Source organism: Merops nubicus, unplaced genomic scaffold, assembly GCF_000691845.1.
Source record: "Merops nubicus isolate BGI_N331 unplaced genomic scaffold, ASM69184v1 scaffold18659, whole genome shotgun sequence".
In the NCBI taxonomy this organism is placed as follows: domain Eukaryota; kingdom Metazoa; phylum Chordata; class Aves; order Coraciiformes; family Meropidae; genus Merops; species Merops nubicus.
In genome coordinates, this window is record NW_008630398.1 from 91 (window position 1) to 19,302 (window position 19,212).

The window sequence follows — 19,212 nt, forward strand, 5'->3', positions numbered from 1 at the left end:
GTGGCAATGATTAACTTTCACCCAGTATTCAAGGTTTAAGGAAAGTCTATTCTTATTTTGTAGAGTCAGTCTCTTATTTTGAGAGTCAATCTTATTTTGTAAGCTTTAAATCAGAGTTGCGACATGTAGGGTGCAACTGTTCTAAAGGGTGAAAGAAAAAACCCAACAAACTCAAACTTACTTCCATTAAAATGAGATTTACTACTTTGTAGATTTTAGAATATGGAGTTTTAAAGGTTTTTGGAAGGGTCTAACAGGCTTCTACTTGGATTTCAGACACTCTTCAGTGCATTGCAGAAATGCTGAGGATCACAAAGCAAGCAATGGGATTGGATGTGCCCATTATTGAGAAAAAGCTAGAAAGGTGAGTAATCAAATGATGCAGATCTTGTGTTCCTCTTCTGCTCTCTCCTCAGTGGCTAACAGTGTGTGGTAGCAGTCACATGTGGTGTCTAAAAACATCTGTATCTAGCTGCTGTGCTAGGAGTTCATTTTGTCTATATGCTGCTTCCACTAATACCTCTCTGCAGGCCCTTATCCAAGAGTATAAGGAAGAACAATATTTTATAGATACAATCATAGAATCACGTAGGTTGGAAAAGACTTTCAAGGTCATCAAGTCCAATGGCTGACCCAGCATTGCCCAGCCAGCCATTAACCCATGTCCCTCAGTGCCACATCTACACAGCTTTTAAACCACTCCAGGATGGGGACTCCACCCTGGAGCAGCCAGGGACAGCTCTTGACAACCCTTTGTGAAGACATTTTTCCAAACCTAATTTTTCCAACCTCAACCTCCCTTGGTGCAACTTGAGGCCGTTTCCTCTTGGCCTATTGCTTACCACATGGGAGAAGAAACCAACCCCCACCTTGCTACAACCTCCTTCCAGGGAGCTGAGAGCAATTGTGTGCTTACAGACAATATACACTACCAAAAGCAAATAAAGTACTGCAGATCAGAGGGTTCATGATTAGTTTGCCAAATTTACTTTTATCCTATCTGAACTTAGTGTCTGCTTCTGTAATACGACAACCTGTGAAGTGTAGAACTGGTTTTTCCACTGCAGCTGAGTGTTAACAAATCCAGATAACATTTCATTCATTTCTTCTCACAAAACTTGTAGTTAACCTTCTGAACTCCAAAGTCTTCGAGTGGCACAGAGGTTTGTTTTGCAAACCCATTAAGAGAAGAGGGCACACAAAAGCATAGATGATAATTAGAAGTACTTACTAGGACTTTTTAGATAGGTTTTTCTTAAGGCAATTGTCCATAATTAAACAGAAGTGACCTTTATCTACAAATATTGGTGAGGTGTTAACAGTGAGGAAATCACTTAGGAAGGACAACACAGTAGAAATGAGAGGATGGTGAGCTGAAGTTCTGAATGTTTGACCAGTTCCAGTGTGATCTGTTGCACTATTTTGGGCTCTTCTAATTCAGACTGTATGAACTACTGGAAGAAGTGTGTAGAACAATTGTAAATGGTCAAGTGAAAACTGTCAGGGTGCATATTTCAATAACTTTCTTCTGCACTTGATTATGGGGCTGCTATTTCAGCTTCTTTTCCCAGCAGACTAGAAAGAAAAACCTTCCTCTTTCTTACAGGTACTGAAGACTGAGTATTTGTCACACCTGGCTACCAAGTACAGCATAAACAGTCAGGGTTACAAACACAGAATTAAAATCCAGCTTCCTCTACAATTAAATGCCTGCAGAAGCTCACTTTGCCCCTTGTTTGGTACCATCCTGTGTCAACCCTCCTTTGTTTTTGTTGTTTTGAATTTGGTTAGCTTCTGTGAGTACAATTACATAAGGAAAGGGTAACTTGTTAGCTGAAATGTCCATCTCTGTGATGGAAATAGACTGGGAGACAGTAAATACTGGGTGTTTATAAATGAGACTGACGTGGTTGTACATTAGAGCTTATTTTTCCTTTTTCTTCCAGGAAGAGCAGTAAGCCTCACGAAGACATCATTGGCATTCGGTCTCAGAACAGAGGGTCCCTGGCCCAAGGCAAGAATTATTTGCTGAGCAAGTTCTCCTCTCTCAATCAAAAAGTGAAGCAAACCAAATCCAATGTGAACATCAGCAACCTCCGCAAGCTGGGCAGCTTCACCAAACCTGAGGTGAAAGTCAACTTTCTAAAACCAAATTTGAAAGTGAATCTTTGGAAATCAGATAGCAGCCTGGAAACTTTAGAGAATCCAGTGGTAGATGCTAAAGTCCATACCGAGTCTGACACAGAAGTGTCAGATAATGATTCATTCCACTCGGATGATTTCCTGACCAATTCCAAATCTGATGAGGACAACCAGCTGACCGACTCTCTGGAGAACATGGGGCAGACAGACTATGTGCTGCCTAGCTGTGGGATCCTTGCCTCAGCCCCACGGCTGGGCAGTCGGTCCCAGTCCATAAGCAGCACAGACATGAGCATCAGCATTCATGTTCCATCTGAGGTCCCTGGCTCTCAGGCTGGCCAGTCTGACTGTGAAGATGTACCCATGCCTTCTGCTGACCATGTGGAGATGGAGTTTGCTAAGCCTATTGATGTGTACTGCCAGAGGTTTGTGCATGATGCTCAAAGTAAGGTGTCAGGTGTTTTGGAGGCTGAGGCTGGTTCTCAAGAGCCCCATCACATCATAAATCAAGCCAGCAATAATACATCTGAGAAGGCAGAAACCAAGGCTGAAGCTATCAGAGACGTTCCTTCCAGGCCATCTAAGCTGGACGTACAGTCTTCTGAGCCAAATCCTCAGCTCCTAGCTGTGGGTGGGAGTGACTTCACTAAGTCCCATAAAAGCCCAGGGTCTGTGTCTGGCCACGCTGAGTCAGGACTCCCCACGACTCCTTCTCCCGCCGACGGCAGCAGCAGCAGAGCCGTGTCTCCTTTCGCGAAAATTCGCAGTTCCATGGTCCAGGTAGCTAACATCACACAAGCAGGATTGACTCAAGGGATTAATTTTGCTGTGGCAAAGGTTCAGAAGAGCCCTGCAGAACCAGAAGCTATGAGTGAGATCAAACAAAAAGAACTGAAAGAAATGTTTACGCAATGCCAGACACGAATAATTCAAATCTAGCTGCTCGTTTAGGGAGTGTTCTTCTAGTTGTGGCTTTCAATACATACTAGAAATATTACATCAGGACTCCTTGTGGCATGAACTGCTACTGAATACTGGGATCAATAACAGTGATAACTTGTTTACAGGAAGTGAGAGATGTAAATGAATTTGGTTCTGACCAAGCTTTGGAATTCCCTCAGGCAGCTGAGATGCAAGAATGGGAAACCATATTTAAACAGGTAGCTTAGACACTGGGATTTAACAAGCATGCTGTCTGTCTTCAATGTGTTGCACAGTTATTTTTGGAGACTAATTTTCTAGCTCTTCTGACTTATGTAGAAAGTATTTATACTGAAAAGGTGATACTGCACTTCTGTGACCTTACTTACCTTGCACTGCACCAGCAAAATAACTTACTGGGTATTTACACTTTATTTATTTTTGGATTAGTATTTTTACTTGTTTTCATTGGAGTTTTAGATGCAGCATTCTATGAACTGTGCCTCTACAATGGGAACTGATGGGATTTTGTTGAATTATGTTAACCAGAAGTTAAGGTTTCTTTTTGCTGTCCTTTTTTCATGTCCACACGTCCTGGGACACTTTGAGTAAAGGTAAAGCATATAGACCCAATCTGAAACAGCCACGATTCTGCAGTGCAAATTTCATTTGTAGATTTTTTTTTTTTACCACTTGTTTTGAGGTGAAGGGAAATGGGGCAAATGCCCTCTAATTATCTTGACTGTGCTGAAGCTGTTCCTGTTTCCTTTTTTCCAAATTCCAAGCACTGGCAATTTGCTCTAATATTTTGGTCTCTGTGGAAAGCAAGACAAACCAGATACTTGACCTTCAGGCAGCGTGTCCCTCTTAGGATTTTTTTTAAAAACTATATTCTAACTGTCCAGATGCAAATAACTTCTGAACCAGAAGGCAAATGTACTGTTTCATAAAATCAGTGTTGCATTAGAGCATCGATGTCAGCATCTAATCAAAACCAAGTTCATCACCAACTCAAGCTTTGCAGACTCGCAGGATGAGGCTGAGCATCCACTCGTGCTGGGCATTGGATAAAAAAACTCCCAACCCCTTATCTATGTGTGTCAAAAGATTTAAATCTCTCCAATTTCCTCTTTCACAGAAATGCCCTGCCATGCCATTCTAGTGTAGGACATTATCTGAAAGCTACTGTAAAGCAGGATCTTACTATGCTGTGGTTTGTATCTATAACCACCATTAGAGACCCAGTGCCTCCGTGTCCTAGTCCATGTACTGTAGATAGGCTGCACGTGGTGTTCCCAAAAAATCATGTCATAGGGGTAGGGTAGTACAGTGTCTTAGGACTTCTTGTGTGTCTGAAATGGTTATCACCTAACCCTGATGGTCTGAAACTTTGATAAATGAATTTGATTTATTTATTTGCTTTATTAAAGTGATGTGGGTTTGGGTTTTTGGAGTGTCTATACTTGTGGCTATATTTAAAATTAAACTACTGCTGTATTTTAATGTGAGCAATATACATGAGATATTTTAATAAAAAAAATGTGGAATTAGAAGATGCTTTTTGGCATGTTATGTTAAGGGATATAGTACTGTGGGGCTTGAAGTTTCAAAGGTGAGTGGATTGTCTTGACTTGCTCTGGCTTCAGAGTGAGAACGGCTGAAGGTAGGTGGTCATACAGTCCAACCTCCCTGCACAGGCACGGCCTCCTGGAGCTGCCTGCCCAGGGCTATCCAGACAGCTTTTGAACATCTCCAAGGAGAGAGACTCCAGCACCCTCTGGGCAGCTTCGTGTAGTGCTCAGCCACTCTGAACATCAGGAACACTTGTTCCTGTCAGAGGGAATCTCCTCTGTTTCAGTTGGTGCCTGTGGCCTCTTGTCCCAGCACTGTGCACCACTGGTGCTCCCCTTTGCAGCCTCCCTTCAGGCAGTTACAGATCAAAACCTGCCTAAGGTTCTGGAGGAGGGAGAGGAAATGCCAAATACTTTGCCTTTATTTTGGTAGGAGAAAGAAACTGATCTGTACAAATATTTGTAGTGACTTCTACAGTCTGAAAGTCCCTGCAGGGCAAAGGTAGCAGTAGCTATAAACAGCCATTCTTTTAATATAAGAATATATTATATGACTGATAACTACCTTTCTGGAAACTATTCCTGATTGGTTATGTTGGTTCACTGCTGGTTGATCCAAAAGTATCATGTCATTCCAGCTTACAAATTGTCCAATATTTAAGAGTCTCACACAATCTATGGCAATATGCACCAAAACCATACTCAGAGCATCACTGGAAGACAATCTTACAAACCAACTGTGATTTTCAGACTGCCTTTTGAGGAGAGACTTCCCTTTCCTTCCTGTATTTGTTCAGTCCCTTAACTATGTTAATGAAACATTTTGGTGTTCAAATAGAAACGAGCTGTAAGTGATTTGAAAGGGCATCAAACTTGGCTGAGGTTTAAGATAAACAAAAGTGTTGTGTGCCATAATAATCAGTCTGCAAAGACAAAAAGGACAGTTTCAGCTTGTGTGTGCAGCAAAGAACCATGTTCTAAAAAAGAACAGGAGAAATGCAGTAAAAAAGGGGGTTCCTCCTCACACTATTTCAGTCATAAGGTAGCACGAGGTAGAGGCTTAATTTAGATTGGGCAGGAGCATTTTTTCTTGTTCAGGAGAGGCTTAATTGAAACAAGAGGGGCCTGGTTCCATCCCCGGCCCTTGCAGGCTGTCTCTGTAGAGACAGCCCTACCTACTATCACAGTCTTTCTGGGTTACTCCAGCTCCAATCCAGTTTCATCACTTAAACCACCTCTGTGAAACCAGTTCTGAGTAATATCAGAGGCAGTACATCCTGAAAACCAGCTCAAGCTGTACAATAGGAATAAGATATGTAGAGACTATTCTTCATTGATACTACTCAAACAATTTAAACCCACTGCATTACTGGTAATGTAGAAAGTAAGATGTTTTGTATGAGTACATCAGTATCACCCATGCTTCAGTCAATGACTGCTGTTTTTTTTAAATTTGTGCCAGAATAAAGCTCATTAGAGAGATCCAAGAAGTTGGTCATGGTCTTCTCAAAGTACAATAACAAAGAATTTCATACTGGAACCCTGTCACAGATAAGATCAGCTCACTCCTTGATAGCACAATGTAATCTCTACTGTGCTGCTGCTCTGAGCACAGCGTGCCTGAGCTGGGGGAACAACAGTACAGACAGTTCCAGCCACTAAAGTCTGTTTGTTTCAGCTGTGGCTGCTGGCTGGCTGAACACTCTGACCCGAATTCAGCCCTTCAAGAATGATAGCACAAACTTACTCCAGAGAAGAGCCTACCACTGCTGTGTATGAAGGACTCTGGGTTAAATTTTCTTTGTACTAAAGGAAAGAAGTTTACACAGCTTCAGTATTAAAGTTTAATATCAAACAATTTGCTCATTGTTACCAATTTTTCAATTACAAAACAGGCTCCAAAAAAATTCCATAAAATACGTTTAACTGGCTGAACAGAGTTAAGTGTGTTCAGACTGAGGGTAAATATCCATAACTTTTTTGGTATAAATTATCTACAAAAACTGGTATAAACAATATTCCAATCTTAGTATGGTTTCCATCTAGGATTAGACAAATTTTCATAGCAACAGCCACAAAATGTTAGAGTTCATTCCCATTAACACATTTTTGCTGCTGAAGCCTGGCTTGACGTAGCGCCTCCAGCTGTTTTGCTCTGAGCCACCTCTCCCGCGACAGCGTCGTCTGCCCCGCGCTGAGAGACAGGAACCTGCAGGAGCAGAAACACCAAGGAGGTAAGAGCTTGTTCAGGTGCTGGGTTTGAGAAACGAATACAAAAAAACCACCCCAGTTTTCTTCCAGCATCCTGAGATACCATGGGAAGAAAGCTCTGCCCAACTAGGAACCTGTGACAAGAGGACCAAAAGAAGAGGAGCTTCCATCTCTGGATTGCTGGCTGGCCTCATGCAACTACCAACTGCAGACTAGGAGCATTGACCTGATTTGGCAGTGGCTTGCTAGAAAGCCTCCAGTTGACAGCCAGCCCTACCCACCTTGCCACAAGCAGTGTCCTGTGCAGGTCATCGGCCGTCACGCGCTCGGGGTCGTTCTTGCGCATTTCTACAAAGTCCTCCTCTACTGCCTGAAAACAACACAGCAGAGTTCAGTGCTGAAAAAGAATCCTCAACACTACAAGAGCAGCTTTTAAACACCCTAACTACCCTTAGATTACAGGAGAAACACATTCCAACTCGTGGACTATTTATCTTTGAAATGAGTTTTCAAACTGAACTGTAGGAAGCAGGGTACGTGCAAAGCACACAGTGAAATACTCAAGAGTTCAAATCCTTGAAGGCACAGTCAGGAGGAAGACAATGCTTCTGTTTGGTTTTTAGAAAACTTCAAGAATCACTGACAGGAAGAGCAATACAAGTACATCAACTTTCTAGCAACTTTCTATTAAGGTGCTTTCCACCTGAGTATACAGCTGAAAACCTGTTAGTGAAGTCTTCCATACCTTGGTCACTTCATCAGATATACTATAGTCCAGCAGCCTCAGCAGGCTTAGGTAAATCCGGAATTTGTTCAGCACCGAGGGGAGCACTGCTGTTAGGAGGCTGTTCATGTACTCTTCCATGTTGGGTGGAATTATCTGTGGTTGTAAGTGGACTTGGCAATCTGACTGAAAAATAAAATTACATATCATCTCTTTCCACATCCTATTCTTTGCTGTCCCAAGACTAATTTAATCTCTAAAGCAACAGAAGTCGCCGTTTCTCAGAATTCAGGTGAAACAATTCATTCTTTAAACATTTAACAGTCCTCTCTTTCAGAGCCAAGGTGAGTCCTTATTCAAGCAGGAGCCAGTTTCAGCAAGAGGCAAGAGAGCAAACGCTCAGTTCCTAAAGCTGCAGTGGAAGAGATCAGATATTTGTAAGTTCAGACCACTCAGTTTTTCTAGGGTCAAGGGCAGATCTGTTGCCCATCACCTCAGGAACTCCTGCACTAGAGGAAGGCTCTGAGAGCAGCAGCCTAACGCACTGCCAGGGTCCCTGGTAACAACTTCAGCCATGCCTTGCTATCACCACGCTCTTCAGCCAAGAGGAGAGGGGCCCATCCCCTGGCTTTGCTCTGCCCAGGTTTCTGCCCTGGCTGCAGTGCCGGGTGGGAAGTCAGTAACTAATGCTGGTCACACCCCCCTGGGCACGAGGCAGTGCCTCACTTGTCTCTGAAGAGCACGCTCCAAGCAAGGAGCCACAGCCCGTCCCCCCGGCTCAGGAAGGGCCCCGCCGTACCGGGAGGAGCGACCGGCCCTCGGAGGTGATGAGGACGTTAATGTTGCATGGGAATTCCATCTGGTGGTAGCTGAAGTCATAGTCCACCTTCTGCCAAGTTATCAGGTTACCCAGGGCCGTCACGTTGTGCACACCTGCAACAGCAAGAACAAGTTCTCTGACCACTGGACTTAAACACATCAGACCTGATTTTTTTTCCCTTCAGTCTGTTTTTAGGACTTGCAAGCATCCTCCCTCTTCTTGTGCCTGGCGCATCTCCCAGATAGAGACAACTATTTCTTAAGATCAAAATTAAGAATTCTTGAAGGATTTCAAACCTAATGTTTATCTGGCCTAGTGTGGGTTAAGAGCTAAATGTTTTCAGTAGTCCTACAAAGCCAGACAACTAGTTACAGAGAAGAAACCCCATCTCTCCTCAAAAGAGGACAAACCACTATCAGCTGTCTGACAGAAAGTGTGATTTAACAGCTTAAAGGGGAATAAAAACCCAAGAAAGTCTTGCTGGATTTGTCAATCAGATTTTTTTTTTACAATCTTAATTAAGACTGACAAATTAACTGGTTAACACTTGGAATTCTCCCTTTGAAATACCAACAGGTGCCCAACAATCTGAATTTCTCTTCAGCAGCATTAGTGCATCTAATGACACATGTACTGTTGTGGTTTTGCCTTTAATGCATTAGTATTAATTTAATATATGGAAAATAATGGCAAAATTAGTAAATAAAGGCAATGTAATATTAGTTTACTTCTGTGACATTTTCCCACTTGAAATCTCCAAGCTGTAACTTCCTAGACTTCCAAGCTAACTACTAGATCTAAGGTACTACTTCTCTAGCATAAAATTTTTTTCCCAGCATTGTTACAAGAAATCAAAAATTTTTACTTTTTTCCCTTTAAATTTAGAGGAGAGCAACATACCACCAACAGACATGAAATAAAACTAACAAGCCTTTTTTATTTGCAGCTCTTAATACTTAAACCACCTCTTTCATTGGAAGCTGAGTTTTGTTAGACATCAAGAACAAGCATTTTAGCAAGCCTGTAAAGCAGCACAGCAATATTCTGTAAATGGCAGTTTGTCATGTGTTAACATTTTTTTTGAACAGACAACATGGAGATTTCTACTAGTTTTACTGTTTTCTTTAGTGAAATGTTGCAAATTTACTACAGCAGACTAACAAAAAAAACCCCTTAAGATTTAAAACCAAGTGAGTAATTTCAAAAAACCCAACTTTTAATAGGAGTAGCTAAAGAAAATGATATTTCTAAATAAAATCAGCTTGAAATCTGAAGCTCACTGGTGCTGCCAGACCGAGCACTTGAATGGGACAGAGCACTGACACTCAGCAGGGAGACCCAGCAGGCTTGCAGCATCACATAGTCCAGCTCAAGATAGCATTTTTATTTTAAAATAAAGACATACTGCAACTGACCTTTGTTATGTAGGTTATAATTAAACAAATTGCCTAAAGCTCTGTAGAAAGGCTACACAGCACTATGTCAGCTTACAAGATAGAATCATCATTCTGTTCCACAGAGTAACATCTATTTTTATTATCTCCAATTTTTAGTTGGCTTTTCAGGGGTGGTTTCCATATATACAGTAAGAGTGTCAAGCATAAGGCAGCAGCACGTGATTCCCCCACTTCTTCATTCATTCTCATAGGAAACTGGAAGGCCATTCTAATGAACCAGAGGTGTTCTGGCCTAAAGATTTATTCAAACTGGTGGGCTTTTCCACCAAGTGACAAAGACACTGTCCAGAGTTGTCTCCAATGCAAACAAAGCTGAGCTGAACAAGGAACAGTCTTGTTTCACTATTGGTCATCTGTGGTCTGAGATAGAGATTTTGACTCCACACAAGCGTTTCTTAGCAAAATACCAGAAAACTGCTGAAAGTAAAATAGGAGAAAAAACAAAACAAAACAACGTGCAAGAGATCAAGCGTTAAGTTTCTGCAGGCTGGCAGGAAGTTGGTTCAGGCAATGAAATAGGATAGGGAAACCACAGACAGTTTTGTCATAGAAAGCTAGAAAGTTGTCACCGGGACACGATTAGCGTCACTGCCTTAAGATACCAACTTTGAACCCTCCAGGGGAGAAGTGTTAAAGCAACCAAACAACCCCCCCAACCAAAACTACCTACCTGTTGTGTCCAGCTGTCCTTGCTCCAGCTGAGTCTCATCCACCACCAGGGAGGTGTTGCTGGCCAGCTGCAGCACGCCGCTGACCAGGCGGTTCGCCGCGTAGTCCTTGTGGGGGATGAACCGCGACTGGTTCATGTTCTCCACCGTCATTGGCAGGCGATAGGACTGCAGTGAGAAAAGGAACCAAGAAACCCATCAGCACCTTTCCTCTCCTCCAGCTCCCCTAGCAAACACCTTCCCTCAGCAAGAGCTGCAATTGTGAACCCCCACATTAAGTGAGGCAAAACTTGTTACCACAAGTCACGGCTCTAGCGTACAGAACGTGCTTTATCCCACACGGCCAAATGCTAAATACTTTTAAAAATTCCCCAAGGAAATTTCCCCAAAGGAAAATAATGCTGTTAAGAACTCTGGCTGCCTGTATGGTACATCTAGGATAAGCCAAACAAGAACAAATGATTTACTGCAGCAATGCGATGATTATGAACCCAAACTGACTTACTGTAACTTTCCTGCAGAACAGTATCCCCCAACTTGGGGATAAACAGTAACACCATGAGAATTAAACCACTTAAATGTTTAAGCATATCATCCAGAAAGACAAAAAGTATGCAGCACCTTGTGGGGATATGATTTTATGCTGTATTTATCCTAGATGATCAGGTAAACAGAGACCTCAGCTGACAGGGAAGCCCCATCTCCACGTTCACCTGCCCTCTGCACGGATGGCAGGAGCCTTGGTTTACAAAGCCTGCCTTTAACTAAAACACTGTTTATTTGCTTGGGACAAGTAGCCCCCCATCTCCCAGCAGAAATACTAAAGCACTGCAGTGCTGTTGCTCTCACTGCTGGAACCAGCTGCTGGATGATGCGGTATATGTGCTCCGTGAAGATGCTGTTCCTCGGACATCCGCTCAGGTTGACTGTGAATTTTCCCAGAGGAAGCACATCTCGTCTTGCATAACTAAACCAAAAATAACACAGGTTAGGCTGCCATCTGATTAGCACAGTGAAGAGAGGCAGCAGTCAGTGTGTGTGCTGTGCAGTACCTCTGACAGCTAACAGGATTTCAGTATTAGTGCACATGTAAACGACAGCCACGGGTTCTGCGCTCTCCAGAGCCCATGGAGCCAGGTTAGGCTGAAGGCTGCTTTGGAAGGCTTTGCACAACAGCAGCACGTTTATAGTGCTTGAGATCCTGCAATGTGCCTCCCAGACACTTTGCTCGCCCTGTGCTCTACTGTTATGCAGTAAAACTACTTCATCCTTTTGCTTTCTGGTTGCCCAATCTCAATTTCCCTGTTTATCGTTCATTTCCTTTACCTGCCCTCAGCTTTCCTCTCCCTCTTCTTACTGTATATCTTCTCCCCATTCTTGACAAATTTCAACTTTTTTGTGATACCAGCTAAGAGAGAAAACACATTCTAGTCTAAGTCTTAGAGCATTCACAGTCCCACTAGACAAAGTGTGCACAGAATGAAAACAAAACCTGAATCTTGATATTGAAGTACTTCTATTTACATGGGGACAAGGGGTCAGGGCAACAACTGTTGCAACAACTCCACCATAAATCCTGTCAGCTCACCATCATGCTGCCATGGCACTATGGGTGGACCCATCCTGACACCACCTGCCTTGCTGAGGCTGACAGCAGGTATGAGAAAGGCAGACACTGAGTCCAACTGCAGCTCTGTAAACGCTGTTACACAAACACGTGCTTTGCTACTCACTTTGTAACAGAATGGAATTTTTGCAAACCATAAAACAAGTGGTTGGTTTATTAAGAAATTTTTTTTTTTAGAAAGTGGAATGAATTTTCATTTTGAGAAAGACTAACAGTCTTTAAACAGTGACTGTTCAAACCAGTCTAAGATAACGTTCAGCAAATGCACTTTATCAGCCAGGAAGACAGATGACAGCACGTGCACATTCAGCTGCAGCATCAGCTCAGGTGGCAAATTTGTGTCATGTGCTAAATAGGGGTCACGTGAACTTCCCATTAAACCTATGTCTACATTTAATTAAAATCCCAGAATGTACCTTTCAGTATCTTTTAACATCTAAATGACAACTACTGCAGTCAGTAAATGCTGTCTTTGAGAAGCCAGTAGCATGCCCTAGTCAATAAAAGCAGCTAGATATGTAAAAATATGTTTTTATATCTCTGTTTAAAAGTCTATCTTGGAGATTTGTCCAACTCTTGAAGGCACACTGAAAGGTTATACTGCCACAAAACTGGCCTTGTAGCAAAGCTTGCTGTTATTTCAGACAATGGAATCTGTTTACTATGTCTATTAGGACAACTCTAGCTGGACAAAGTACTACTGGAATAAGTACTATTTAAACTATTTCTGCCATTTATTTGCAGAGCAGTGAAGAACCACATAAAAGGAGATTTCTTTTAAAAGAGGAATATAAAAATTCTCAGCAAGCATCTCCATACTTACACTGTAGAGATGAGATGCAATATAAGGTATTCAGCAGCCAAACTGTCCCCCAAGAGGGCATGGGTGAGGAACCCAAGTAACTCTGCTCTCACTGGTGACAGCTCAGACATGAAATTGGAAACAACTGATAAAAGAGCAGAAGACAACAAATGTCAGAAAATATGCTGTTCCTCTTCCTGCTGTGTAAATCTTAATTTCTATTACAGTTTGATGAAGAATGGTCACTCCAAAACAGTCTTAGGAAAGATAGTTACTCCCTGGTTTTTCAACTAGGCGACTACTGGCTTTGGATAACCTGAGTCACTCAACATTTCCTTGGAAATGCTTTCTTTTAAATTAGATATTGGGTAATGCATTTGCAGAAGGCTGTGAAGTTTGGAGCCAAAATTCTAAAATTGATAGCCTATCCATACGACATTAAAGGCATAAAAAACCCAAACCCCTTACACATAGCACAGCTCAGGACAATCAATACAAGGCATGCAAAGAAGAAAATTATAAATATCAATTAGAGGTTTGCATGCAATAATTAAAAAAACCCAAATAGGTCACAAAGAATAGCACAGTTGCTTAAAAGCAGAATTGCCTCATGTTCTTCACAGTATCATGATTCTTTAAGTTTCCAGTATGTTTTTCATTTTCACTGTTATACTAAATGGGCAATCTAATTTTCCAGCAATTCACTACTCCATTTGAAAACAAATGAATTCTTATGGCTGAAAAACTTGGTAAAATCCTTGGCACGCAGAATGCAAATCCAGCTTTCATCTCAGTCACATTTATTTCAGGTAAACACGTAAGGGTCACAAACACAAGCACCTGTATCTTGTCCAGTTCTGCTCCTCTGTTGAATAAGATTTAATTTCAAACCCTGCCATTGATGTGTTTGTCTCTGAGCAAAGCAGAATTTGTTTACATATGCTAGGAAACTACACATTTACATGTACACAGAGAGAGGTGAAGTTCAGGTACTCACAGGTTTTACTCTCCTCTTCATTAAGGCAGGCAGGCAGTAACGGGTTAATGTGTTGTAATTTCTGTGCCAAAATCACATGGATTCGGGGCACTAATGAGGCTGGAGGACTGTGGACTCGCTGCTCCTCTGCCATGTCCATACACTCCATAGGGTCGAGGGATGAGCTGTCCCTAGGAAAGGGCACAGCACAACTGGACTTAGAAACATTCCACACAAATTTCTCTCCATCTGACTAGGAGCGCCTGGAACCCGGCCAAGAACAGAGCACGTCCAAACAAACAACATCTGCTCCAGCTCCTGCTAACTCCTCCCATACTCAAACTACCTTCTTGGTGGTTTTTATAAACACCATGCACACTGAATCACAGTTATATAATGATACAGAAATGACAAAGCATGCTTGACCAAAAATATTGTATTAGTTTCAGAAAACAATCAAATCTCAGTTTTCTAAAAAAAAAAAAAAAAAAAAACCCAATTTTTAAAAAAAAAAAAAAAAAAAAACCAAAGCTCCAAGCCCCTAACAAAGCCAACTAAAAATATCCCCAAACAGAAACTGAAAAACAAAACCCCAAAACCAAACAGCCCAAACAAAAACTCTTTTATTATCTGCTGCACCATTTAATATGATGTAGCTTCAAATAAAATGTTACGCACTGTTCTGTTCAGCATGTACTGAGTGAAGTCCAAACTTTTAACAAAACAAGGTAGTGATTTATTAGATTTATCTTGTGTATGCAAGGTTTTCATATTCCACCAGGTTCCAGAACCCAACACAAGATCATCCAGGCAGCCATGTAACAGCAATGTCACTGGCCGAGTCAGAAGATGTGTAAATAAACCCTGACATAACTTGGCTGAAACTTGAAGGTATTACCTCTTAATCTAAGAGTTCAGATACACAAGCTCTGCTCCCTCTGATGACACTTTAGAAAATCCCTTCCAGGAGGTGTTCATTTGTTACGTATAAACTAAAATCCCTAAAGTGACTATCAGATACAAGGGAAGCTCAGTACAAATTTAATCAACTTACACTTGTTTTAAAAGCTGGAAGGCTTTATAACTTCACAGCCTCTTCAGTCCATCAACAGACCACCCACTCTTGCCATTAAAAGAGATTTCGTTTGTATTCAAAAGATTGCTAAAGGCCACCATTTTGTCTATTTGTGACAGAATGACATACAGGAAAAAACCCCAACCACCTATGACAGACCAACTGAGCTGTCAGCCTGGGATTAGCTGTCAGACAGATGATAACCAAAAGCAGCTGACCAGGCTGCAACTTTTAAGAAGCTGGCACTATAAAGCATTGACACTGCACTCTCAACATTGTACTTATCAGAAAGATAAACTCACCAACAGAAACAATTTAAAGTGCAATGGTTCAAGACATCACTACTACGTTTGTTAGATCCATCAACAGTTTCATTTCAAAAATTGACTTCTTGTGTCACTCTGGTTTAGTAAGTATTTGGCCAAGCAAGTAATTGCAGAACAGCAGGTAAAATAGGAAGTATCTATCAGTGCTGATATATCGTGATGATATACCTTAATTAACAAAAAAAGTCAGTGCAGTTTTTACTTGTTTTGGTCACTTTTTTTTAATACTCTTCAGAACAGCTTTCATGGACTTACAAAATGTCCTTTGAAATAATTTGTATTTGAAAGCTTTGTTCACTATTTGCTCATTCACTGAAAGTTTAATAGGCATGAAAGAGTACAAACACTTAGCTATAGAAACTCTGTTTTACAGACTATACAACAATCTAAAAAAAGATGCACTGTGTATCCAAGGGTATGGACACACCAGAGTACAACTGGACTCGTTTACAGGACCGTGGATTGAACTCTTTCTACATCAAGCATTTTTTAAGCAACAAATTTCACCTCTCAGGCATGACTGTTATGTATTTATTTTCCTTGTCTGTGTTAAGGGAACAGCCAAAATATTTTGCTCATTGAAATAAAAGTCTCCTTTGTTTCAGGATCATGCATCAGGGGAGCCTCACCTCTCCTCATTGTTTACTATGCTCAGCACTGGATCCACAGACAAAATCCCGTACACCTCCAGAACATCGTTGACTTTGAAGCTGTCCCAGCTCTCATAGACCTGCCACAAAGAGGAGATAATGAAATACAGAGGCAGATGGGCCAGGCACAGGACTGCAGACACACAGACACACACACACAGACAAAAGGGAAAAATCTCAGAAGACTCAGCTGTAGACTGAGCGCAGGCTGTGTGAAGAGGTCCCTCCTAGTCCTCAGTGTCAGCAAGTTTACACTGGAAACAGGAGTTTCTATGATCACATGCTTTTCCCTGTCGGAATTCTTTCGCCAGACGAACAATTGTATTCTAATCTGATTTATCAAGATTTGCTGACTAAGAGAGCATCCAACCCAGTAACAGCAGAGAAACGTTGTGCTGGAAGCTTCATAGTCAATATCGCACACTAGTGAGTCAGAGACTATTTCACAAACAATATAAAAATGTGTAGTTTATGGTTTTTGGCTTGTTCCATCAACTTTTTCCCCTTTAGAGAACAATCCTAAAAGCAAAATACCAGGACTCAACACCAGCTACAACCTGAAGCATGTAGTAATGGATATTTTTGTTAAGCGAAGTGTAGTGAGAATCTGCAAGTTCTAGTAAGTGCTGTTGAAAGATTTTAGCAATTCAGGTACAGCACTCCTGAGGAGACCCAATGTAACTATCTGTAGAAACAAAATCCTGGACTTGAGAAACAGTTTCTGTGCCTATAAACCAATGCCAGGCCAACTATTTACATTCTGGCTTCAGAGAGTGTTTGCCTCACTGAGGCCACAGCCACATTCATCACCTCTCTGTTTTCGTTACCTTCACAAGACATGCTGGTCCCTTCTCTCCTGGCAATGGAAAATTTAGGTCAAGTGGAGGGGAGCAGTTGGGAGAAATGAGCTGATGACCTGCAGAAGCTTCTGTTTCTAATCTTTTTGGCTCCACACATCCATGGATATCACCTCCACTGCCTGAAAAAGAAAGGATTTTTAGGCTCTTTAAAGGGAAATGTAAAAGTAACCAACTTTCTTCAGTGAGCAACGCAGAATTAAACTAATTTAACAAGATGGCCAACAAAAAATATTTAATAATACAATGTATTTGACAGAATATACTCTTAATCAGAATAGAACAGTCTCACAAATGCATATTTTATATTTTCAATCCAAGTATAAGTGAGAGTACTTACTGGTAAAGATCTGTGTGCCTTAGAAACCGAGACACAGCCAGAAATCTCATTTTCAAAATGTAATGCTTAAACTGTGTGAATGACTTTTTTCTGAATTCCACAGGACTGCAAGGAACTAACTCTAGAAACTACTACCAGGAAGTCATACAATGTACATGCAACACCATTGGCTCTCCCACACTACTTCAATTTAAACCACTCAGGGCTTCAACAAAGCCACAAAATTAGCCATGAAAGCTGCAGCAGCTGTACTGATTCAAACAGTGACAAGTGTTTCAATGTTTTAAAATGAAATTTTTGCAAATTCTGGAAAGATATCATACTAACTATTGATCAATAATGACTATTACCCATGTGCTGCTCTTTCTGTTTAGAGGGATGTAGATCCATATCTTCATCTTCCTCATAGCTCCTCTTGTGGCGACTTGGTGTGTAGGATGTTGAAGGACTAACTCGGGCTTGGCTGGCACTAATATATGCTTAAAATTGGGGATTAAGGACAACCACAGACTCAGTGGAGAGAAAACAAAAAAAACACCCAAACCCTAATTTGCTCGAATTTAACAAAATGCTATTATCCTGTTTTGAGCAAGATATTAAAATAATGATTCAGGTTATTATTTAGACATCATTTCTTTAGCTAAATAAATCACCTGCTTAAGAAGTGTACAGCAGTCATTGGCTTTGTGGAAAATGGAAATTAAAAAACACTGAGTGCTATTCCACTCTCAATCTCTAAAAGCTGTGGTTTGGTTATTTTTTTCTTTTTTTGGTTGTTGTTTCTTTGATTGTTTTTTTAAGCCCAGAGAGCATGGTTTTGGTCAGGTGCAAACAAAAATATTAGGATTTTTTTTTTCCTCTCACACCTCAATCCTAAAGAACAAACATTATAGTAACATTTAAAGACTTGCTATCTAATATAATTATTATACTTTAAAAAGAAAGATACTAGCAATACCACACATGTAAATTAAATTTGAAAAAGCTAATACACTATTCCTTTTCCTAGCTTGATGAGTAAACACTGAAATTGTGTTCACTATTTTCATAACACTTCAAGATAAGCACCTTAAGTCAAACACTTTAAGTTTCCATTCCTGCAGTACTTTGCTGCACGTTTCATTCAATGACTCTTACCAATCATGTTATTACAAAAATTGTGTTAGCTTTATTTTAAAATGGCATTTGCATTCTGTGCCAATGACAAGTAGTTTTCTTAAATTCTGAACTCAAAATATGAAATATATCATTATAGATTTACCATGAAATTCTTACCTTTTACAAAAGGCAACATACCTCAAGTTTTCTAAAACTCTCCCTCCCCACTCCCTTGGAGGGGAAGATAATAAAAAATTCCTAAAAGGTGTTTAAATAAGCATCCTGTATCCATTCCACTCAAAAAAAATCAACTTTCATTTACCAGCAGAGACTAAAGATGATTTCTTTCTCCCCAAAATGTTTCCTGTACTCATTGAGAAAATGATGTACTGTGGTCAGATTATGAAAAGCACAATATTTCAATTTTCCAGGAATTATTGCCTTAACATGCTCAGCTACAGGTGTTTACAGGTTCTTGTGGGAGGGTGTCACTATGGAAATGTTCTGACTTAAGCAGAAAGTGCCAATGGAATGCGCACGGCTCAACGAAGTTTCTTTTTTTCTAAGCATTTGCAAATCAAAATTAACATAAATTTCCAAGACCTTCCCAAGCAAACAGGAAAATCTGGTCTAAATCCCTACTAAATTAAAAAACAAGACTCCTAAATTAATTGGCATCCTCTCTGTGCAAATAGCACACCATTGACTTTTCTTTGTACTTTTCCTACAGCTACCACCTCTCCTGATTCACTCAAAATAAAAGAAACTTTAAATAAACTTATCTCCTTAAATCTAACGAATTAGCTGGTGATTGCTGTTTGTACAGCAGAGCACTAGCTCAGTTTAAAAGGATATTTCTTTCACCCATGCTGATTCCCCAGGCACTGGAACACAGTAGAAAGTCTGTCTCTCTGAGGTGACCGTTTGTGAGGAGTTCAAATCAATTT

General features: G+C 40.9%; 2 protein-coding genes across 2 annotated transcripts in view; one reads left to right on the plus strand and one right to left on the minus strand.

Annotated features, from left to right (window-relative positions):
- Positions 1-276: 276 nt before the first annotated feature.
- LOC103779650 (phosphatidylinositide phosphatase SAC2-like) lies at positions 277-3,118 on the plus strand (the record flags this gene model as incomplete). The annotated part of the gene is made up of 2 exons (XM_008947293.1): positions 277-364; positions 1,947-3,118. Coding segments are annotated over 2 exons (1,223 nt in total), but the record flags the coding sequence as incomplete, so codon positions are not given.
- A 3,346-nt stretch (positions 3,119-6,464) lies between these two features.
- MCMBP (minichromosome maintenance complex binding protein) overlaps positions 6,465-19,212 on the minus strand; it is a 15,928-nt gene continuing 3,180 nt past the window's right edge. Inside the window, exons 5-16 of the mRNA XM_008947294.1 lie at positions 19,123-19,212; positions 17,518-17,649; positions 16,798-16,949; positions 15,950-16,050; positions 13,941-14,110; positions 12,965-13,088; positions 11,364-11,481; positions 10,517-10,682; positions 8,369-8,502; positions 7,591-7,755; positions 7,127-7,215; positions 6,465-6,843 (exon numbers count right to left, since the gene is read on the minus strand). Coding sequence (XP_008945542.1) covers positions 6,717-6,843; positions 7,127-7,215; positions 7,591-7,755; positions 8,369-8,502; positions 10,517-10,682; positions 11,364-11,481; positions 12,965-13,088; positions 13,941-14,110; positions 15,950-16,050; positions 16,798-16,949; positions 17,518-17,649; positions 19,123-19,212 — 1,568 coding nt within the window. The 3' untranslated portion in view covers positions 6,465-6,716. The remainder of the gene's footprint in view (positions 6,844-7,126; positions 7,216-7,590; positions 7,756-8,368; positions 8,503-10,516; positions 10,683-11,363; positions 11,482-12,964; positions 13,089-13,940; positions 14,111-15,949; positions 16,051-16,797; positions 16,950-17,517; positions 17,650-19,122) is intronic.